An 18,996-nucleotide genomic window follows, 5' to 3' on the forward strand; every position below is an offset into this window, starting at 1 on the left:
TGTAGATAGAAATTCACAGAAAAAGCATAGTTCAGATTGAGTTCTCCAGTGCATGGAAACATTCCCAGCACTAGGAAAGCCATATCTTTGAGTACTGTTTGAGTTACAGTCAGCAGAGCTGATGTTACTGTTTCTGTCCCTTCGACCATTGGTATCTCTATTTCACTGCAGTTTGGATTCAGGGAATAAGAAAAATTCTACTCTGATAACTAGGAGTTGTGCTTTTTCTTTTGTCATTACATTACTCTTGGCTTTTTGCCACACTCCAAGTAACATTATGTTTCATTGCCCGGCATGGCACAAGGGGACAAGCGAGAGATGTTCTAAGAGCTAAGTGTCTCAGCACAGTGCTCTGCATCTGAGAAATGACTTGTCAGAAATGGGGTGTGAGACATTGGGAAATGAGATGGGAGATCTCCTTCAAAGATGGGAGAAGCCAATTTTGACAGAGGCTTACTGGGTTGAAGCTTAGTATTTCAAAACCTTTCTCCTTCAGGACTTTCATACTAAAAGCCATAAATACTGTGATTTTCATCTCCAGTCTGTGTTACAGTTCTGTATTGCTGCAGGAGGACTGACTCAGAAGGAAGATGCTATTGAGGAGCTCAGCAGGATTCATGCTGTTCTTGCTCTCTCAATGCACTGTGTCCCTGGGCACCAAAGAGGAAATGGTCCTGGCTAATGCCCACCTTCTCCCGCAAAGAGACTATGAGAGACTGGGTAACGCCAATGAAAAAGGTACTCGTGAAGACTGCAAGGGATTTGGAAGCATTCTGTGTTTTGCTTTATTGCTTTGCTGTAACATTTTCAACCAACATATATGAAAGCTAGCCCTGGAAGAATAATTTGGAATATGAACATGTCCTGCCACAAAGTCCTGAACCTTTCTGTAGAAGCTGTTCTACAACGTTCACTGAGAAGGGCAACTGCAAGGGTCTATGGCTATCACCATAGAAATTACTTAAATAATCCTCCTATAAAATCCTGGCATCCGGTTTGGAGCCAGGTAGGCTATGTCTACCAATAAAATGTAGTTTTCACTGAATTTTTCTCACAGAGATAATAAAATTTTCAAGTTTTTATTAAATAGAAATTACAAATATTCCACAGTTTAATGACATAAGGACATGCCTTTCAACTCTATGGAGAAGCGAGTGATTTCAATTCATAAACATATTTCTGAGTAACAGAACAATGAATACCATCCTTCTCTACAAAAGGAATTCTCTCTCTGTAAGTTCATACATATGTAAATGTATATATAAATGAATTAAAGTCTGGCTCTTAAGAAACCTCCGAATCAATTGTAAAATTCAAAGCATTGTGCACTAGTCTCAGAGATGCTTGATATTATACTATAGCAAGAAGTTACCTTATAAGCATGTTACATTGTAAAAAACCCAGCAAATATTTTAGCCCAATAGAGAGGGTCAACCCAAGATTTATATGCCATTTTTGTTACCCTCTGAGTCTACTGGATGAGCAATAAAATGGAAAAGCACTGTCACCTATTTTCCTGATATTGGTGTCCAGCACTGAACAGAACTGTAATCTACCTGCAAATCCATGATAAAATTTAGCCTGGAGTTAGAGTGAAAAGAACTCCTTCTAAGAAAATCCTCATGTTTATAAGCTTTATATGAACAAGAAATATGCTTTAATATCCCCCTTTTATCAATGAACACAAGGCATACATTTCAGAATTTAATACAAGGTTGTTAGAGGTGCCTGAAGTATAAATTGGTTCATGAGAAGTTAATTTGTTCATTGAGGAAAAGACTAGGTCTTAGCTGTTGAACTCAATTGTCCTACAGATGGCACAGGGACTTGCAAACTTGCTGGGCTCTCAAACTGGAAGAACACTGGTGGAAAAGGAACGATCTGTACATAGCTTTTGGCTTTTCAACCATATTTCTGTCATAAATGCAAAATCATACTTCAGTTGTATGACAGGGTTAACAAAAAATTTTTTAAATTTCTGAATATTTCCTGCATGTTCCTCCCAGAAATCTTCCCCCTTTAGCTGAGTAAGTGCCCATCAGCTGCAATGAAGTCAGCTTCCAGTCAGAATGGAGTCATTCAGTCACTCTAAAGGACAAAGTTCAATTTCTGAAATTTATTATTTGAACAGAATTTACTTTAATTTTTTTTTGGTGTTTTTTTTTTACTCAGACTATCCAAGGGATTGTTTTGAGATTTTACTGCGCTCCAAAGGAAATTCCAGAGATGGCCTTTACATCATCCAACCAAAAGAGGAACCAATTGTTGTCTTTTGTAACATGCAGGATGGTGGCTGGACAGTAATCCAGCACATTACAGCCAACAGTACTGTAGACTTTGATAGGACCTGGCAGGACTACAAATATGGATTTGGCTCTGTTCATGAGAACCACTGGTTAGGAAATGAATACATGCATCAGTTAACCGGCAGCTCAGTGCAATATATACTTGGAGTTAAACTTGTAAACCTAAACGCTGAAGTCAAATGGGGACAGTATGAGCCATTCCTGATTGAGGGTGAAGAATCTCAATACCGAATCCGGGTCGGTCTTTACAAAGGCAACGCCACCGATGCGCTGACCCTGGACACAGAAGCTTATCTCCATGACAACCAGAAGTTCACCACCAAGGACAGAGACAACGACAATTACTTTATGAATTGTGCTAAACTGGAACTCAATGGCATTCCTGGGGGAGGCTGGTGGTACGACGCCTGTGCTGGAGCAAATCTAAACCGCAGGAACATGATATACTGGCAAAAAGACTGCAACAAGCAACGCCCATGCAAGTTTGCATGGATGATGATCAAACCCATTGAGCACCACCAGTCATACCCCACAAAGGCCTGTCCTTGTCAGAGAGTTGAACTGTAGACAAGCCATGTGTATTTGATAGGAATATGGACTCTTTCTCCAGTGACTGAAGTGAACTCACTGACTGAGTAATCATCCTAAGTAACCATGACTGAAAATTTAAATTGGGCCTCTGCAAGGGCTTTAGGATGGCATATTGTCCAGGACTGGAACATGTCACAGAAATATGCCAACCACACAAGTGAAAAACTGTCAGAAATTGAGGCCTCTACCACAAGATTTAAATAACCAGAAAATTAAAATAATTAGTTTTATAGTATTTTAGCCATAAAACAAGTCCGTTATGAGATCCAGGATATGATGTCTTGTACAATATATACATAAATAAAAATGCATTTCAGAAGGTTTTGCTCTGGTGTCAATATTAATGATTGATTGCACATCTGTAATTGCACATCTTCATATATCATGCGGGGAAGAAATTTCCAGTTAAATACCTACATTTACAAAATACATACTGGAGAGTATTTTGTACCACAGGGCTCCAACAGGCCATTTCTTTCTAACTTTAGTGAATGGTATTTTAATATGAAAAATTGGAATTAACCTCATCTCCCATGGCTTCTTTCCCCTTCCAGTGACTCTTCTCTCATGATCCCATATACAATGAAGTATTCAGCACAGGCTTTTCTTGTCTTCCTTCATTTTAGAGCATTCAGCACTAATGGGATTGTCAGGTGTCCCATTTAAAGCCACTAATCCAAAGCTTACAACCCCTCTGAATTTTTCCCCCAAGAAACTCAGTGAACACATTTTTAAAAAAATCAAATTGATATTGCAATTGTTTATTTATTCCTCCATTTTCCCCATGAAGATTACTCCACTCTATTTACTATTATTTGACTGTTACTTCTCCCTGTTCCATGCTGTGCTTCAGTTTTTTCTTTTTTTAATACCACTCTGAGAAAAGAAGAGAATGTTGCCTTTATTTCACATTTACTAGTTTCAATAGTTTTAGTACTCAACCTTGACATCATTTGAACAGTGCCTTTTTTCTAATTATAAAATAAAATAAAATTCAATTATAAATTTTTCTGTTTTAAAAAAATAAATAAAAGAATTTCAATTTTTATAACGTTGAAGACCTTGTTTTCTTTTACCACTATTTAAGTTGCTTCACACATTTCTATATCATTGGAATAGCTGAATGACAGAATGAAGAGTTTATTAGCTGAATGAAGAGTTTTTATTGTTGCATTTTACAAAATGTCAGGATAATGATTAGATTATCATGTATGTTTTCTTAGATATTTCAGTTAAAGAAACTCAACCAACAGATACTGTCAAATTCCTGCTTTTTAATTGAAAATATTTATAATTTTAATGAAAATTTTTTCAAAAATAAATTCTATTGTGTTTTGAGAGGACCAAAACCATCATGATTGCTTAAGATGAGAAGCTATTTTGGAAGCAGAAAAGCCAGGGAAGCAATTTTTATTTTTCATGATGCACTGCAGCATTTTCAGAAAGAGATGCAGCTATGTGACATGAGTGAGGCCAACATAGCACACATGCCAATTTTGCAGCATCTGATTTTTTTCTGCCTGAATTTGTGTTCAAAGACAAAAGTGTAATAGGGAAGAAATGGTAAGTACCTGAACTGAGTTTATATCACTGAGCCAATTTAATGTGTGTTCTGCATAATTCTATCAGGATGCCTCCAAAGTTGTAATGAGAATACAAGAAAATCACCTGAGTGCTGCCAGTCTCACACAGCTCTATAAGAATTCTTGGCCATATAGCCAGATTCTCACACACCTTCCAAAAATGTGAGTTTAATAACCTTGACATAGAAGTGAAGAAGGGAAAGTTCACAGGCTGCAACTGCTGATCAAAGGCAGGTAACCTGCCCTGCAGCACACCCTTGACCTTTTTTAGAGGGTTTTGGAGGAAAGGACTCTGCAAATAAGCTGTATGAATAACTTGGGCACCAGCAGTCCAAATCCAGCTGCCCAGTGTTAGAGGGACTCTAGTACTAACTGGAGCCCTACAAACCTATGCACTGAATTCCAGAATAAAAATTAGATTAAAATGTAATAAAAACTCGTAACAAGAAGCCTACTAGCAAAAAACTGAGACATTTAATCAAACTCAGGGACTGAGCTACATTCCACACTTCTAAACAAAGTATGGATGGAAATGAGTATTGGGACTGGATTTGGTACTAAGTACTGGATGAAAATAAGCAAGAATTTTCTAAAACATCCACCAGCATGGAACCTTTGCAAGTAGGCTAAATTTTACTTCATAATTCCTTGGTAAAAGACTATCTTAACTGAACAGATTTTTTTCTTCCACTGCTGAACCCTGATGACCAGATACCCAGAAAAATGTTGAAGGCATCTGGCCTTCAACACTGAATCAGTGAAATCACAGACTGAAACATAGGGGGTTTCTATTCTACCCACTCCTATTTTCTTTTGCCAATCACATTTCTCCTATGCTCTCTCTCTTAGCCTTTCCTAATTTTACTGCCTCCTGCAGTATAGGAAAGAAGGGTCTTCCCATGAGTAGCTGTGAAACAAATTTATTTGGTCAAATAAATACCCTTTCAAAATGAGTAAGTATGATGAGGTCTAGAGCAAGAGGTTTCAGCTCTAAGCACCTGTGAATGGGAGGCATGTTCCACTTCAACCACGCAATCTCCTAACACCACCAGTAAAATAGTTTTCTTTACCTCTGCTACTTTGCATTTCTCCTTATACTGTTTTCTCAACTGCAGAAAACTTAAGCACACTCTCACATACAATGCCACATTAATCAACTTGGAATTTATTTTTTATCTTTAAAAATAATTCAATTTTGATATGAGAAAGTGCTTGCTTTTGTTTCTGATTTCCCTGACTCCCGGGTAACCTTATTTTTCATGTACTAACCATAGATTTCAAAGTATGATAAAGTGGTTTTAGGGACTAGCTGACTAATGTTGTTAGTTTATTGATGCAATACTGTGCATCAAAAAATTAACAACGTTAGGTGCATGGCCTCATTTTTTCCTACTAGAACTAACAAACAGTCCTTTAGTCACTCTCATGTCTTTTGCATTTCAGAAGGCATCAGGCCACAGGCTGAGTGGGGGGCTACAAAGCTGAATCCAGTCATGTTCCACAGCTGGAATCCTCCATTGTACCCTCTCTCCACTCTTCCTCCGATAGCTACCCCCTGCATTGCACACTAAATGAGGCCTTATGGACAGCACACACTAAAGAACAACTATCTGACCTCCACTATGTCTAGGTTGCTGCTCCATGTAAGGATTAAAAGATACTTCAGCTTCTATTTTGGCATTGTAATCCAGGAATTCAGTAAAAACACCCGAATTTAAGAGGTCTATGAAACAGAAGCCATCAGCAAGCAGGGTCTGGAGAAGGACCTGTTGAGAAGAAAACTTCTGAAGGATTTGAAATGTTTGGTTTATTTGAAGAGGACTGACTTTGGTATATCAGCAGATACATGAAGAAATTAGTGACATTTATTGACTAATGGCAAAAATACTGAGTAAAAGGCAGCACTTTTACTGAGTGTAACAAAGACCAAAGTTCCTTAACCCCGAAAAAATACATTTACCAAAATGGAAAAACAATTGTAACATCATCCCTTTCTGAAATCACTAATAGTCATAGATTATCCTGTTTTACAACGTGATGTTATCAATTTTTAATTGTTTTAACTACTTATAGATATAGGATCACTATTAATAAAATCATAAACCAGAAGCTTATTTAAATGGTTAAAGTTTAGGGTTTTCTGACTCTCAACTGTCAGATATATGTGGCAGAACATTTCTGACAGGGTTCAAAAGGCAGCAGCGGAGATTTGGGGCGACCACATAAGAAACAGAGTGGCCTCTTACTGACTTGCTAGGGGTAAACCCAAGTACTCAAGTGAAAAGACACAGTATCCTTTTTTAGAGTTAAGGTTAACCTGTGTCTCAAAAAGGAGAAGCCGCTGACTGCCCAGCAGCTGCAGGAGCATTACAGGAGCTGTCCTTTGCAAAGCTCTTCACTCTGAGTAGTCACAGAAAGCGCACAACTGTATCCAGGTGTTCTACATCTGCTTAAAAATTCTGGGAACTCTTCCAAGTATTTATCTACAAACATAAATTATATTTGCAAAAAGTTGATGTTAGTTGATCAATTATGGGAATCTGGAATATGTAGGGAGGCTGGCATTTAAGAAAAGGGAGAGACAAAAATCATACCCCCAGTTTATGGGAAAATTCAATACTTGAAAATATAAAAGGTGCTGGGTCTCTGGAAAACTTAGTTAGGGATGTGTATTTATGCATCTATATTGATAATACATACATATACATATATGTATGTGTACAAAATGATGTATAACTAAAATGTAATTTTACAAAAAACATTTCGTTAGTCCATTATGATAATTAATTACAGATCAGTAAAAATTTCATTAAAAGGACAGAAATACAGGTAACAAGATTTTCCTACACTGCAGAAGTCCCACAACACCTTTTAAAGGTACAAAATATAATCAAGTACTAACTGATACTCTGATGAGGACCACATTTGTCTTTTTGTGGTTTTGATTATTTTTAAGAATAAACATCCTACATAACAATAAAGCAACACACACCTCTTTATATAATTCTTGGTATTTACAATGTACTTATCTGTGGCCATGTAATCTCTCACATGGTAGGTGCTAGCAGCATAATTTGAGCACATATTTCACTACTACATTGAACCAACATTATTGCATCCATCACTGTGTATTCTAGTACATTTACTGAGCAGAGAGTCCATAAACATTTACAGAACATTCTTGATCAACAGACACCAAAACCAACAAAAAATACCCCATTTAATTTCAATAGGAGCCAATGCTTCACTTCAGCAATAACAGTGTAGCTAGCAGGAACTGTTACTACCTCATAAATTTTGCCTTTAAGTACAGCTTGTGCCCCCAGAGAGACATATTCATTTACTAAAAATCAAACATAGTTTACTGAATGTCTGATCTAATGTAATATAAAATAAACTCACTCTAATAACCAATTTGTACATAGTTACTGTATGCAGGAAAAGCTCTGGATAGTGACAGAGCAAAACTGATGAAAGAGTTTTTGTAAAGACCTCTGCTTTCCTTTCATAAGTAATCATATGCTAATGCACAAAAAAAATAATAGGCACAGTATGGTGCATTAGAAAATCAGTCATGTGAAGTTAGAGAACATATTTTTACATTAGTACACTGCTAATCTTTCACTGACAAAATTTTCCCCTCTGGACACTGGGGCTAAAAAAATGTTAATTAGTTGTACTGTGATTGTTGACATGGAGGATTTATCTATCTGTAGGGAAACATTCTGATGGCATGATAATTTAATAAATTATACAATTTCACTGAGAGCAATGGTACATTCATGATGACTTATTCAATCTCTGAAATGTGCAACTGGGTAATGTCACCACTGCAATGTCCCACTAAAGTGTATAGTAGATATAATATGAAGATTGTCCCAAAATAATATTTCAGAGTATCTCACTCATAATTTTGATAGAAAGGCTAGAACTGAATTTGAACTTTGTGTACATGAAGATCTTTCTCCTTTCTTCATAACAATTTGATTTCTTTAGGACTTCCACGCCTCATGACTCCCATTGCCATTAACTTTTTCTCATGACCTTTTCTGAGGCTTCTTGTTTGTTCCCAGCACAAGGAGCCAGGTCACCAGGTCCGTTCCAAAGGCCTTCTGCTGAAGGCAGCCCCTTGCTTACCCACCCACTCGGTCAGTGCTGCAGGACTCCTGCCAACCTAACACAGACACCAGGCCGGCACAGGCAGTTCAGCTCTGGCACCAAAAGCCCCCTCAAATCTCAGCTAGCGGTCAGTCTCAGCTTGTAACTAGGCCACTACAACCCAGTCCCAGAAGCCACAGCCACCAGAGGGGTTGACTCCAGCCCCATTTGTAGCAGATGTGGTTTTTCTGGACCAAAAGAGAGTGCCTGAAGATAACTCATGTTTCCAAGCACCTGATGTTGACTAGTATTTGTAAAGCTATTTAAAGACAAAGAATACAAAATGTTCTTAATAGCTTTATAGAAACTTGAAAAAGTTGCTTAAAAAATCTTTCCTCTTTAAAGGATGCCAGTTCTCTCACTGTTTATATATGGGTAAATGTAATGGAAACTTTTGGAGCAAGGTGTAGCACAACAAAAGAGATCTCAAAAAATACTTTCCTTGTGTTATAGACTGTCCATTATGCTTTACAGTCAGTTCTGATTTGTACAATTGTCACTGCTGAATAAAATTTTTAAATTTCCTTCAGAGGTACTGGGAACTGGAGAAATTCAGACCCATCTTCTATCCATCACCATTTTTACAAATGACTGTGACTTGCATGATGGAACTGAGATTGGGACTTGCTTCTTCATGTACAAAATACATTATCTATTTCTTCCACTACGAGCCCTTCCTATGTCTGTACGAGAGTCATCCTTAAAGTGGAAATTTTCTCAGTATTATAATCTGCCATAATGTGTGCATTCATTTGGAGTATTATGAATCTCCCTAACCTTTTAGTATTGGGGATGACAGCATTTACCCTTTGGATAGTCCTTGTTTGATCTCAACAGCCAATGGTAAAGTCTCAAAACAGAAGTAGCACAGGCTGCATTGCTTGGTACATTGAAAACTAAATAAACAATACACTAGCAAAGAACTATAGGAAGAAACAGTTCTGCTCTACAGGGAGACAGACTGGATGACCTAACCTGATGACTGGATGACCATCCCAGTCTAATTTCTAGTAGTTTATAATTTACTCTACCTATTCTTAGGCTGAAAGAAAGGACATAAGACACCAAACACAGTAACTGTAATGCAATTCTACTGCATAGTCAAAAACAACCTGTGTTGCTCATAGCAGCCACTGACTTTTTATCCCAAGCACACTACTTTCATGCAAAATTTAACTTTTCAGCATCTTTTTTTAACCACTAGACACAACAGCAACAGCTTTGAAAAGACAGAATTTGCTAGGTTACATCAATATCTGTATTTCCCCTTATTCCTTATACAAGAACAATTATGGCAGTCTTGTATTGCCCTGCCAGTATAGTTTCTCTTCCACTTTTTTCTTTTTCCACTGGCAGAAAAGCAGCATCTTAAAAGTCTTCCTGAAAGTTTTATTACAGAGGGCGTAACAAATGGGGTTAACAGTGCTGTTCACATAGCATAGCCAATATCCAAGGTGCCATAGTGTCACGGGAATGCAGTCAGAGCAAAATGTGGAGATCAAGACCATGATATTATAGGGAGTCCATGTGATGATAAAAGCCAAAAGAATGGCACTTAAAGTCTGTGCCGCTTTGCGCTCCTTTATAAGAACCATCCGTTTCCTTTTGGTGATTTGGTTATTTATATTTGGATCCATGCTTTTGATGGAAGGGTCCTTTGACAGAGCAGCAGAACAAGGACTTATTTTTACTTTTCGGCAACCATTGTTGGCTTCCTGGGTGCCATCAGCCTTAACCACCAAACGGAATTTGTAGGCCACACATTTTTTATTTTTCTGTACATGTTCTTTGGCAGGTGACAAAAAGTATTTCTGGTTCTCAAAATCATTTTCTTCAGGTTGGTCTTTGACAACGACATCTGTAGTCTCATTATACTCTTCTGCCTTACTTTTAGATGGGCTTTTGTAAGTTACTTGGAAAACCGAGTCAGTGGCAAGTTTATCCTCGTCTTCTGACGATGCGTAGCTGCTGCAGGTGGTTAACTGGTCAGCCTTAGCCCAGTCCATACAAGTACTTGCTGCCTGAGAGGCCTTCACTGTAGCTGATGTACTTCGACTAGATGAAGACCAGGAAGCCTGACACCTCTCTCTTTTGACTAAGTTTTGTTGCTTGCAACTGAAGCAAGACTTCAGGAGAGTTTTCTGAGGCTTTATTGTCTCAAACTCTGCCACAGACTCTGAGCCCTGCAGTTCAGCGAGGTCCTTGGTGCGTTTTTCTGTCTCTTTATAAATGCGGCAGTACAGAATGGTCATCACAGACACTGGAATGTAAAAAGCAGCAATTGCAGTACCAAAGGTGATAATGGGTTCATATAGAAACTGTATCTGGCACTCTTCAGGTGGTACCGTTCGTTCACCCACAAAATACTGCCAGCACAAGATTACGGGTGCCCACAACATGAAGGAAATTAGCCAAGCCATACCAATCATGATGCCAGCTCTTTTGGGTGTGCGTTTGGCCCTGTAAGTTAAAGGCCTTGTGATGGAAAAATATCTGTCAAAACTGATGACTAGGAGGTTCATAACTGAGGCATTGCTAGCTACATAGTCCAGTGCTAGCCACAGGTCACAGGCAAGGCTTCCAAGAGTCCAATGGCCTATGAGTATATAGGATGTATAAAGGTTCATAGAAAATATCCCAATGATGAGATCTGCACAGGCAAGGCTGAGCAAGTAATAATTGTTGACAGTTTTGAGCTGACTGTTGACCTTAAAGGATATCATTACAAGAATATTTCCCACTATGGTTATTAAGCTTACAATTGCAGTTACAGTGGCAATAGTAATGACTTCCCAGAGGCTATGCCCTTCTAACTGCTTATGGTTGATGGATGAACTGTTTACAACAGTAGAATTGCTCAATAAATTGACTTCCATTCTTGTCCTCGGTGTATTGTCATTGGGACTTTAGCACTGTTGCATACTGCTTTCTGTGCTCAGAAGCATCCTTTTGGAGATAGCTATAAGGAAAAAAATCAGAAAATTTAAGTAACTCATTAAATAGCACAGACTTCCATTAGTTACCATGAAAACACCTGTAAAACAACCTATCACATTATTTGTGTTCTCTTTTTACATTTTGATTGTTATTTCTACCATTGTGAACATAACTAAAACATACAAATGTACATCCTAGGACATTTCAAAATGCAATCTAACTATTATTTCATAAGACAATCAACCACAGTAGCTCTTACATTTTGAATACCTTAGGAACACTCAACATATTCTCAAAGACAGACATTTAAAGTTTTGCAGTGCAATAAGACAGTGAGTCACTGTGTTGTTTCCTACAGTAGTATTTAAAAGGCATGTCAAGGTTTCAGCAATTATCTTCGAAAAATTTGTAAAAGTCACCAAAACCAGAAAGAGAGTAAGAGAAAACTGGGGATGCATGGGGAGTCAGGAGCCACACTGGCATGGTGACAAGAAACAATTTGGTGTTAGAAGTGTTTGAGGCAACTGAGGGGGAATCTTTGAGCAAATGAAGCAGGTGGGGCCAAGAAGATGTTCGTTGAAAAATAAGTTAGGCAGGAAAGACTCTTCTCTATTCAGAGATCTTAGGAACAGAGGAGACTGATGGGGTCAGGTGTGGAAGTACAGTCTGGGTAGTTTGGATGAATGGATGGTAGGATTGAGGATACAGAGGAGTAAACTGAAGAGAAAGAAGCAGAAGATAACCACAGTGGTAAAAAATGCAAATTTAATAACCAATTTTAAATACCGATTTAATTCTTGCATAAACAGCAAAAGGTGAAAACAGGACCACTCTATTAATGCATACATGCTGACATCCATTGCTTTCTACATTCCTCACTGCTGTTTCTTGTGCCAGCGAATTGTACCTGTATTAGGCAAACTTTCTTTCAAAGACACCTGCTGGGTTTTGAGTAATTCCATCACATTAGGTGACGCTAATCAGTTATTCGATGCCTAGTCTTGCAAAACTGTGTAATTTTGAAATAGCCAAATAGTACTCAGTTTTTAAAGCCAGAAATGAAAGAAATTATTAACAGATTTTTCTATTGGGCATATAGCCAGTGTAAAACTGGTATGATCTCTTTTTTCAAAGCAGACATAGGTTCAGCTAAAATTATCACATGAATTACCTATTAAAGTCCATTTCTAAGTCTTTAAGATTCTCTCTGCATCAGATCTCTATTATATGGTCCTCTCTATCCATCCACACCACTCCTCTGTTTTCATCTTTCATCCTAACTCTCAGAACATTGTTTTCTTTGGTCTTGGCAAGTGTCTTTCATTAACTGCAAGCTTTTATAGCCTATCTCTTTCCCACATCTGTCTTTTGTACCAAGTACTTGTGTCCTGTCTCTCACCAGCTGAATACAATTTTTTATAGCCACTAGTTGAACTTTCAGAAAAGTATGTAACCTCCTTTCATTGTCCTCTTTGTCCAGGGAGGTCACCAGCACTGGAGGTGTTTAAGAGGTGTCTGGTTTAGGGGTTACAGTGGTAGTTCTGTGTTGATGGTTGGACTTGATGATTTTACAGGTTCCAACCTTGATGATTCTACAATTCTATGATCCTTATTTGTTTTTATTGTTTCCTTCACTTTTTTCCCAGGTCTCCTAAATATCCACAGAAGTGTATCACGTTTCTACTTCAAACCCTGATTAATGGTGATCTCTTGATGTGATGAAACTGGATAATGGTAAGTTTCCTGATGTACTGAGACTTCTGCCTATCATACTTCTCAATATGGTTCTCCTCCATCTGTGTGTGTCTGTCATCTCCCATTTTATATTTAAATATTTGTGCATCTGTACTCTGCTTATACACAGCAGATACTGAGCCTAATTCAACAGGATTCTAGTTCATGTATAGATCTTGCAGACTAGCAATAATCATAGTACACGCATGCTGACTATCTGTACACTTGGCTCTCTCTCCAACCTCCAGAGCCAGACTAGCAGCGAGGAACAGCTGAAGTGCCATAGCAGTTCTAGTTAGTCCAATGCAAAGAATGACATTTCATCCTGGTTCTGCATTCTGCAAAGACCTCCCCCAAGTCATAGCTGTCTTGATGGCTGGTGCACTGGCTTCACAAATCTTTACAAAAACTTGAAGGGTAGGAATTCATCTCGTGTGAAACAAAGGTGTGTGGAGCAGCTGCATGGCTGTGGCAGGCAGCTGAGCCATGAGAGAGGAATCTGTGGTTCTGCTACCTCATGTGGCTTATGCTTTTTTTTGCCATGAATAGTCAGCAAAGTTGTTCTGCACATTAAAAGCTCCATGTGACTAAATTTTCAAGCACAGGGTGTGGTGGCAGGTTTAGTGTGGCAGTGTCAGAAGACAGTTAGGGCTGTTTGCTCTGCAAGGGAAGGTGAGAACAGTGCCAAGGCAGGCGGGAGCTGAGACCTGACCAAGAAGCAGCAGGATGTGGAGAAGCACGTTTGGTTCATGAGAAGGCCAGAGACAGTGATAGTCCAGTGATTGAACAGCAAGTCTGTAGTGATGAGGCAGGTCCGAGACCAAGCCAGGAAGCCCAGCCAGCACGTCTGAGTCAGGATCTGAGTCAGGATTGAGGAGATAGAAGGCCAGGTGTAGATGTAGCTGCTGCCTGGCTGCGATGTAGCACAGGCAAGGGCCAGCGGTACAATCTCAGCTTAAAAGCAGTTCCCAAGGAAAAGATGAGGGAGGCCCTCATTTCTAGCTTTCTTCAGTAGGTCTTACCAGCAGAGCAGCTGACCTTGGACTTTTGCAAGATATCAGCTAAGGATACAGATGGTCTTAAAGAGGCACCAGCTATGAATATCAGGCACATGAATGAATCTTTACAAACCACCTTTGCCTAACACCTGGGTTTGAGCAGCCATGTAGAACAATTATAGATTGTTTCAACTTTCTGCCTTTATTTTGCCAGAAGATGGCACTCATCTCAGAAGACGGAAGACTGGAAATTGTATAGATGCTGTGGCCCGTAATGCTTTGTCTTTGCCATAGATAGCAAGTGTGTCCCCCTCTTAGGTCACTGATACCCCTTAACATTAGGAATTGGGAAGAAAGACTACTCAAACTACTCCATGTGGATTGCAGACTTCAGAGCAACAGGAGAAGCAGAAATTGTTGTTGTTGTGACACAGTTGTTCTTGGTTTAAACTGACATGGGTTGGAGAAATACTGATAATATGTTATGGAAACTACATAATTCCTTAATAAATTTATTAATAATTTCTTAATAAAAAGCACTGTTTTTATCATAATGCAAAGCTTTCCCTCCCTAATGGGCTGTTTTACTGTGATGTCTATAAAGCTGACAATAGCTGACCTACTAGTATGCAAAGATCTCTTCTTGGCATGTTGACCATTCTCGTCATCTCTTCATACTCTAACATCTTTTGTTTCATAGGTCTGTGTTAACAGTTTGTGGTGTTACCTTTTGTCATCTGTTTGTGTATCACTCAAGGCAATAGAGCATGTGAGTGGGACTTCTGTGTGCTATGGTAACATAATTTATGTTAATTGTCTATCATAAGAGACGATAATAATAGGGAGATCAAAATTGAATTATAAAATCAAAATGCATATGTACAGTATCATGACTTTGCTATGTCTCATAATTATTAATGCACAATGTTCACGCTTGTGAGCTGTAACGGTATTTTTTATGTGTTTCCAAGTAGTAATGATATTTTTTTCAATCTATCCCTAAGTATTAATTATGTGAGTTGTTAAATTTGTACATAAAGTCAGCTTACAGTTATCTGCAGGCAGATTGCTTGTGTCACAGATTAATTGCACCACAGATGCAGGCACAGCTTGGGTTCACCAGGTTTTATTAGCTCTACCTCATTCTGGGTCTGTCAGACCTGTGGTGGCTGCATGAGAATTGCTTGGATATCTTTGCAACATGCTTGCCAATGGTGGTCCCTGTCACATTATTTATTTGGTTGCGTGCTAACTAATTTACTGGTTTGCTGCACACTCTGCCCCGGAGCTCAGCAGCCCACAACACAGGTAGTTGTGCAGCTACAGTACAGCCCATGATTTCACAAAATGGGAGTTTTGGTCACATTTTGCTGGAAGCACTACTGGGTTTAAAAACCCCTCAAAACCAGATCAATGTTTTAATATGTTGTCAAATGACAGCCTGTGTGCTCAAGAAGGATAGGGCTACCTAGTGTTAGGAAACTGGGGACCTTTCTCAAGAACAAAATAGAATGAGTGGCTGCTTAGTTTAAGAAGAGTAGGACAAACCAGCCTAGCACTATGGCACAAAGCTGTTCCTGTGTCTCTGCTCTGTGTCCTGAGAGAGGGACACTTCTCAAGAGGCTGTGGAGTCAACTCACAAGGCTCATGTAGCGCAGGCATCTGTGTAACACCTTGTCAGTTGCTTTTTCCCTCATTTGCTACAGAAAGCAAAGGTCCTGCACTTGGGTCACAACAATCCCATGCAGCTCTACAGGTAGAGGCAAGAGTGGCTGGAAAGCTGCCTAGTGAAAAAGGTGCTGGAGGTGCTGGTTGACAGCATCTGAACATAATCCAGTGTATGCCCAGGTGTACAAAAAGGCCAACAGCATCCCGGCCTGTATCAGCAATAGTGTGGCAGTGATCATCCCCTGCCCTGTACTTGGCACTGGTGAGGCCACACCTCGAGTCCTGTGTGCAGCTCTGGGCCCCTCGCTGCAAGGACACTGAGCTGCTGGAGCAGGTCCAGAGAAGGGCAACAGAGCTGGGGAAGGGTCTGCAGCACAAGTCCTGTGAGGAGCAGCTGAGGGAGATGCATTTGGTTAGTCTGGAGAAAAGGAGGCTCAGGGGACACCTTATCACTCTCTACAACAGCCTGAAAGGAAGCTGTAGTGAGATGGGGATTATTCTCTTCTCCCTGGTAGCAAGTGACAAGAGTAAATGGCCTCAAACTGCACCAGAGGAAGTTTACATTGGGTATTAGTCAATTTCTTCACCAAGTGGGTGGTCAGGCATTGGAACAGGCTGCCCAGGGAAGCGACGGAATCACCTTCCCCGGAGGTATTTAAAACATGTGTAGATGTGGGGCTTATGAACATGGTTTAGTGGTGGAAGTGGCAGTGCTGGGTTAACAGCTGGACTCAGTGATATCCAAGGTCTTTTCCAAACCAAACAATTCCGTAATTCATCTGGCTTTAGCTAAGAGTTCTATTTTCTAAACACTAACTACATGGCGTTTCTGTGTTTATTCGTACAGGTGCAGAGCGATGTTCCCTCCCCGCTCGCTGGTACCCGCAGGAGGCCGGGCCGGGCCCGGCTCGGGGCTGCCCGCGGGCCCCGCCGCCACTCGCGCCCGCGCACGAGCCGCCGCCAGGGGGCGCTGCCGAGGCCGCGCCGCCGCCATTTCCCGCGGCCCCGGCGAGCGGCCCTTTCCGGCAGTGGGCGGGACCGGCGCGGCCCCGGCGGCCCGCGGGAGGGGAGCCCGGCCATGCAGGCGGAGCGGGGCGGCAGCCGGCCCCGCAGGGAAGGGGCCCGGCACGGCCGGCGGCGGCCCGGCGGCGTGCCCGATGCTGCGACGGAAGGGAGCGGCGGGGACGGCCACGGGCGCGGAGGAGGCGGGGGCCGGGGAAGAGGCGGCGCCTACGGGCACCGAGGAGGCGGGGGACGGGGCAGGCGAGACCCTCGAGGTCGCGGGGCAGCGCCGCCGCCCAGCGCCCAGCAGCACCGGCGGGTAAGCAGGAGGAGAGCCCGCCCCTCGCGGTAGCCGGGGGAGGCGGAGCTGAGCGTAGCGGGGCCCCAGGGCGGCCCTTGGGCTGGGGGCAGAACCCTCCCCTCCCCTCCCCTACTCCTCCCCTCCCCTCCCCTACTCCTCCCCTTCCCGAGGTGGAGCCAAGCTGGCATCTGTGCCCCTGCCTGCGGGGCGGGCTGGGCTGGGCTGGGACTGCCGGCGTTGCCGCCCGGGACGGCTCCGCAGCTGCCGGCTCCCTGTGCCGTGTTCCTGTTCTGGGACAGCTCTGCCCATGCACTCTGCTGCAGCATACACAGGGCTTTTCTTGCCGAAGCACGTGTATAATTTTACGCTGAAAAGATAAAAGTCTTGTTTGAAAAATGCATCTGAAAAAATTATGTTTGCAAATAGAGATGAAGAATTGTTGAGCGTTTTTGGCACAGTTGTTTTAATGGTTGGACTCGGACGATCTTAGAGATCTTTTCCAGCCTTAAAGATTCTATGATCAGAAGTTGAAATGAGCATGTGTCCTGTCCAGCCTGTGGTACTCGCAGTGAAGACATGATAACAGAACACATCTTACATGCTGGATATCTGTGCTTCACTGGATATGTATTTGTCATTAAGAGAAGTTGATAGTTGCGCTTCGACCCATTATAAAATGCTTTAGCAGGTTAAAAGTAGCACAGACATACCATTGTGTACCACAACTACATAGGCAATTTCCTATGGAGATACTAAAATGCATTCTCTAACTCACCATTGTATGAGATCAACACCGTGCCTTTAAAAAGAATTTTCATTTAAAAAAAGGCTTTGACTACTTCATTCTTGCTTCTGTTAGCATTGTTGCAACATCGAAATCATGGTTCTCCCTGGATTGGCAAAGAGATTACCATGATGACCTAATAGTGATTGGTGTTGGCAGCACTGGGAGTCCTAATGTAGATGAACCAGCTGCTTCCCCAATTCCAGGATCATGTTGATTAGATTCACTTTGACTTTTATGATGGCATGGCTTCAATTGAACCCAGCCAGTGTTTTATCTGTATTAGAACTCCCATGGTTGCTGGTGGGTTTAAAAAATATAAAATATTAATTTTATTATTGTGTTTAGATACATACCACTCATGTTTCAGGAGATAAAAGTTGCAGGTCGATTGGTACAGTTACCTAGAATGCTGGTCAGTGCTTTCCACTGGTGTTTGTGGACAAGTTTGGATCCTGGATGTGAAACAACAGTGTTCCCTCATAAGCTGCAGAGGCATGCAGGGGAAATTGAGCACCTCTGTGTATTAGATGAGGAAATTTCTATCCTGGAATGATTTTTTCCAAAGTCATGCGACCCTGCAATTAAAATTTTTTCTTTTGGGAGACATTACAATATGTCTTGCCACTGATCACTGTGTTACTGACTTGGATATGCTCTTCATCTTAGCCTAGCACAGTGACTTTATTTTTGTCCACTAATATGGGCTAGGACTTCTAAAGTAAAGCAATAGCTAAGCTTTTCCCAGAACTCTGCTAAAGACTGTTCAAATGTAGTGCTCTTCCTGCACTGGAGGGCTTTGATGTTAAGCACTGTATGGTCTCTTAGTGCACCTGCCACAAATTTCGTGTTTAGCAGCTGGGATGGGACTGACTTCCAGCAATCCAGCCACAGCATCAGCAGCTGTGCCGGCCTGCAGCAACTGAATTTTAGT

General features: G+C 41.0%; 3 protein-coding genes across 3 annotated transcripts in view; 2 read left to right on the forward strand and 1 right to left on the reverse strand.

Moving 5' to 3' along the window:
- Window positions 1-590: 590 nt before the first annotated feature.
- LOC309574036 (fibrinogen-like protein 1-like protein) lies at window positions 591-2,873 on the forward strand (the record flags this gene model as incomplete). Its single annotated transcript, XM_082283358.1, has 2 exons — window positions 591-738; window positions 2,173-2,873. The coding sequence occupies 2 exons, from the start codon at window positions 591-593 to the stop codon at window positions 2,871-2,873; spliced, it is 849 nt and encodes a 282-aa protein (XP_082139484.1).
- A 7,054-nt stretch (window positions 2,874-9,927) lies between these two features.
- CHRM5 (cholinergic receptor muscarinic 5) lies at window positions 9,928-11,514 on the reverse strand (the record flags this gene model as incomplete). The annotated part of the gene is made up of 1 exon (XM_082283183.1): window positions 9,928-11,514. The coding sequence occupies one exon, from the start codon at window positions 11,512-11,514 to the stop codon at window positions 9,928-9,930; it is 1,587 nt and encodes a 528-aa protein (XP_082139309.1).
- A 5,539-nt stretch (window positions 11,515-17,053) lies between these two features.
- Window positions 17,054-18,996, forward strand: part of AVEN (apoptosis and caspase activation inhibitor) — a gene marked incomplete at its 5' end in the record, with an annotated part of 90,358 nt that continues 88,415 nt past the window's right edge. The window contains one exon of the mRNA XM_082283495.1: window positions 17,054-17,296. Within this exon, the coding sequence (XP_082139621.1) occupies window positions 17,054-17,296 (243 nt within the window). The remainder of the gene's footprint in view (window positions 17,297-18,996) is intronic.

The sequence above is a fragment of the Coloeus monedula genome (genome assembly GCF_965178545.1).
Source record: "Coloeus monedula genome assembly, chromosome: 6".
Lineage (NCBI taxonomy): Eukaryota > Metazoa > Chordata > Aves > Passeriformes > Corvidae > Coloeus > Coloeus monedula.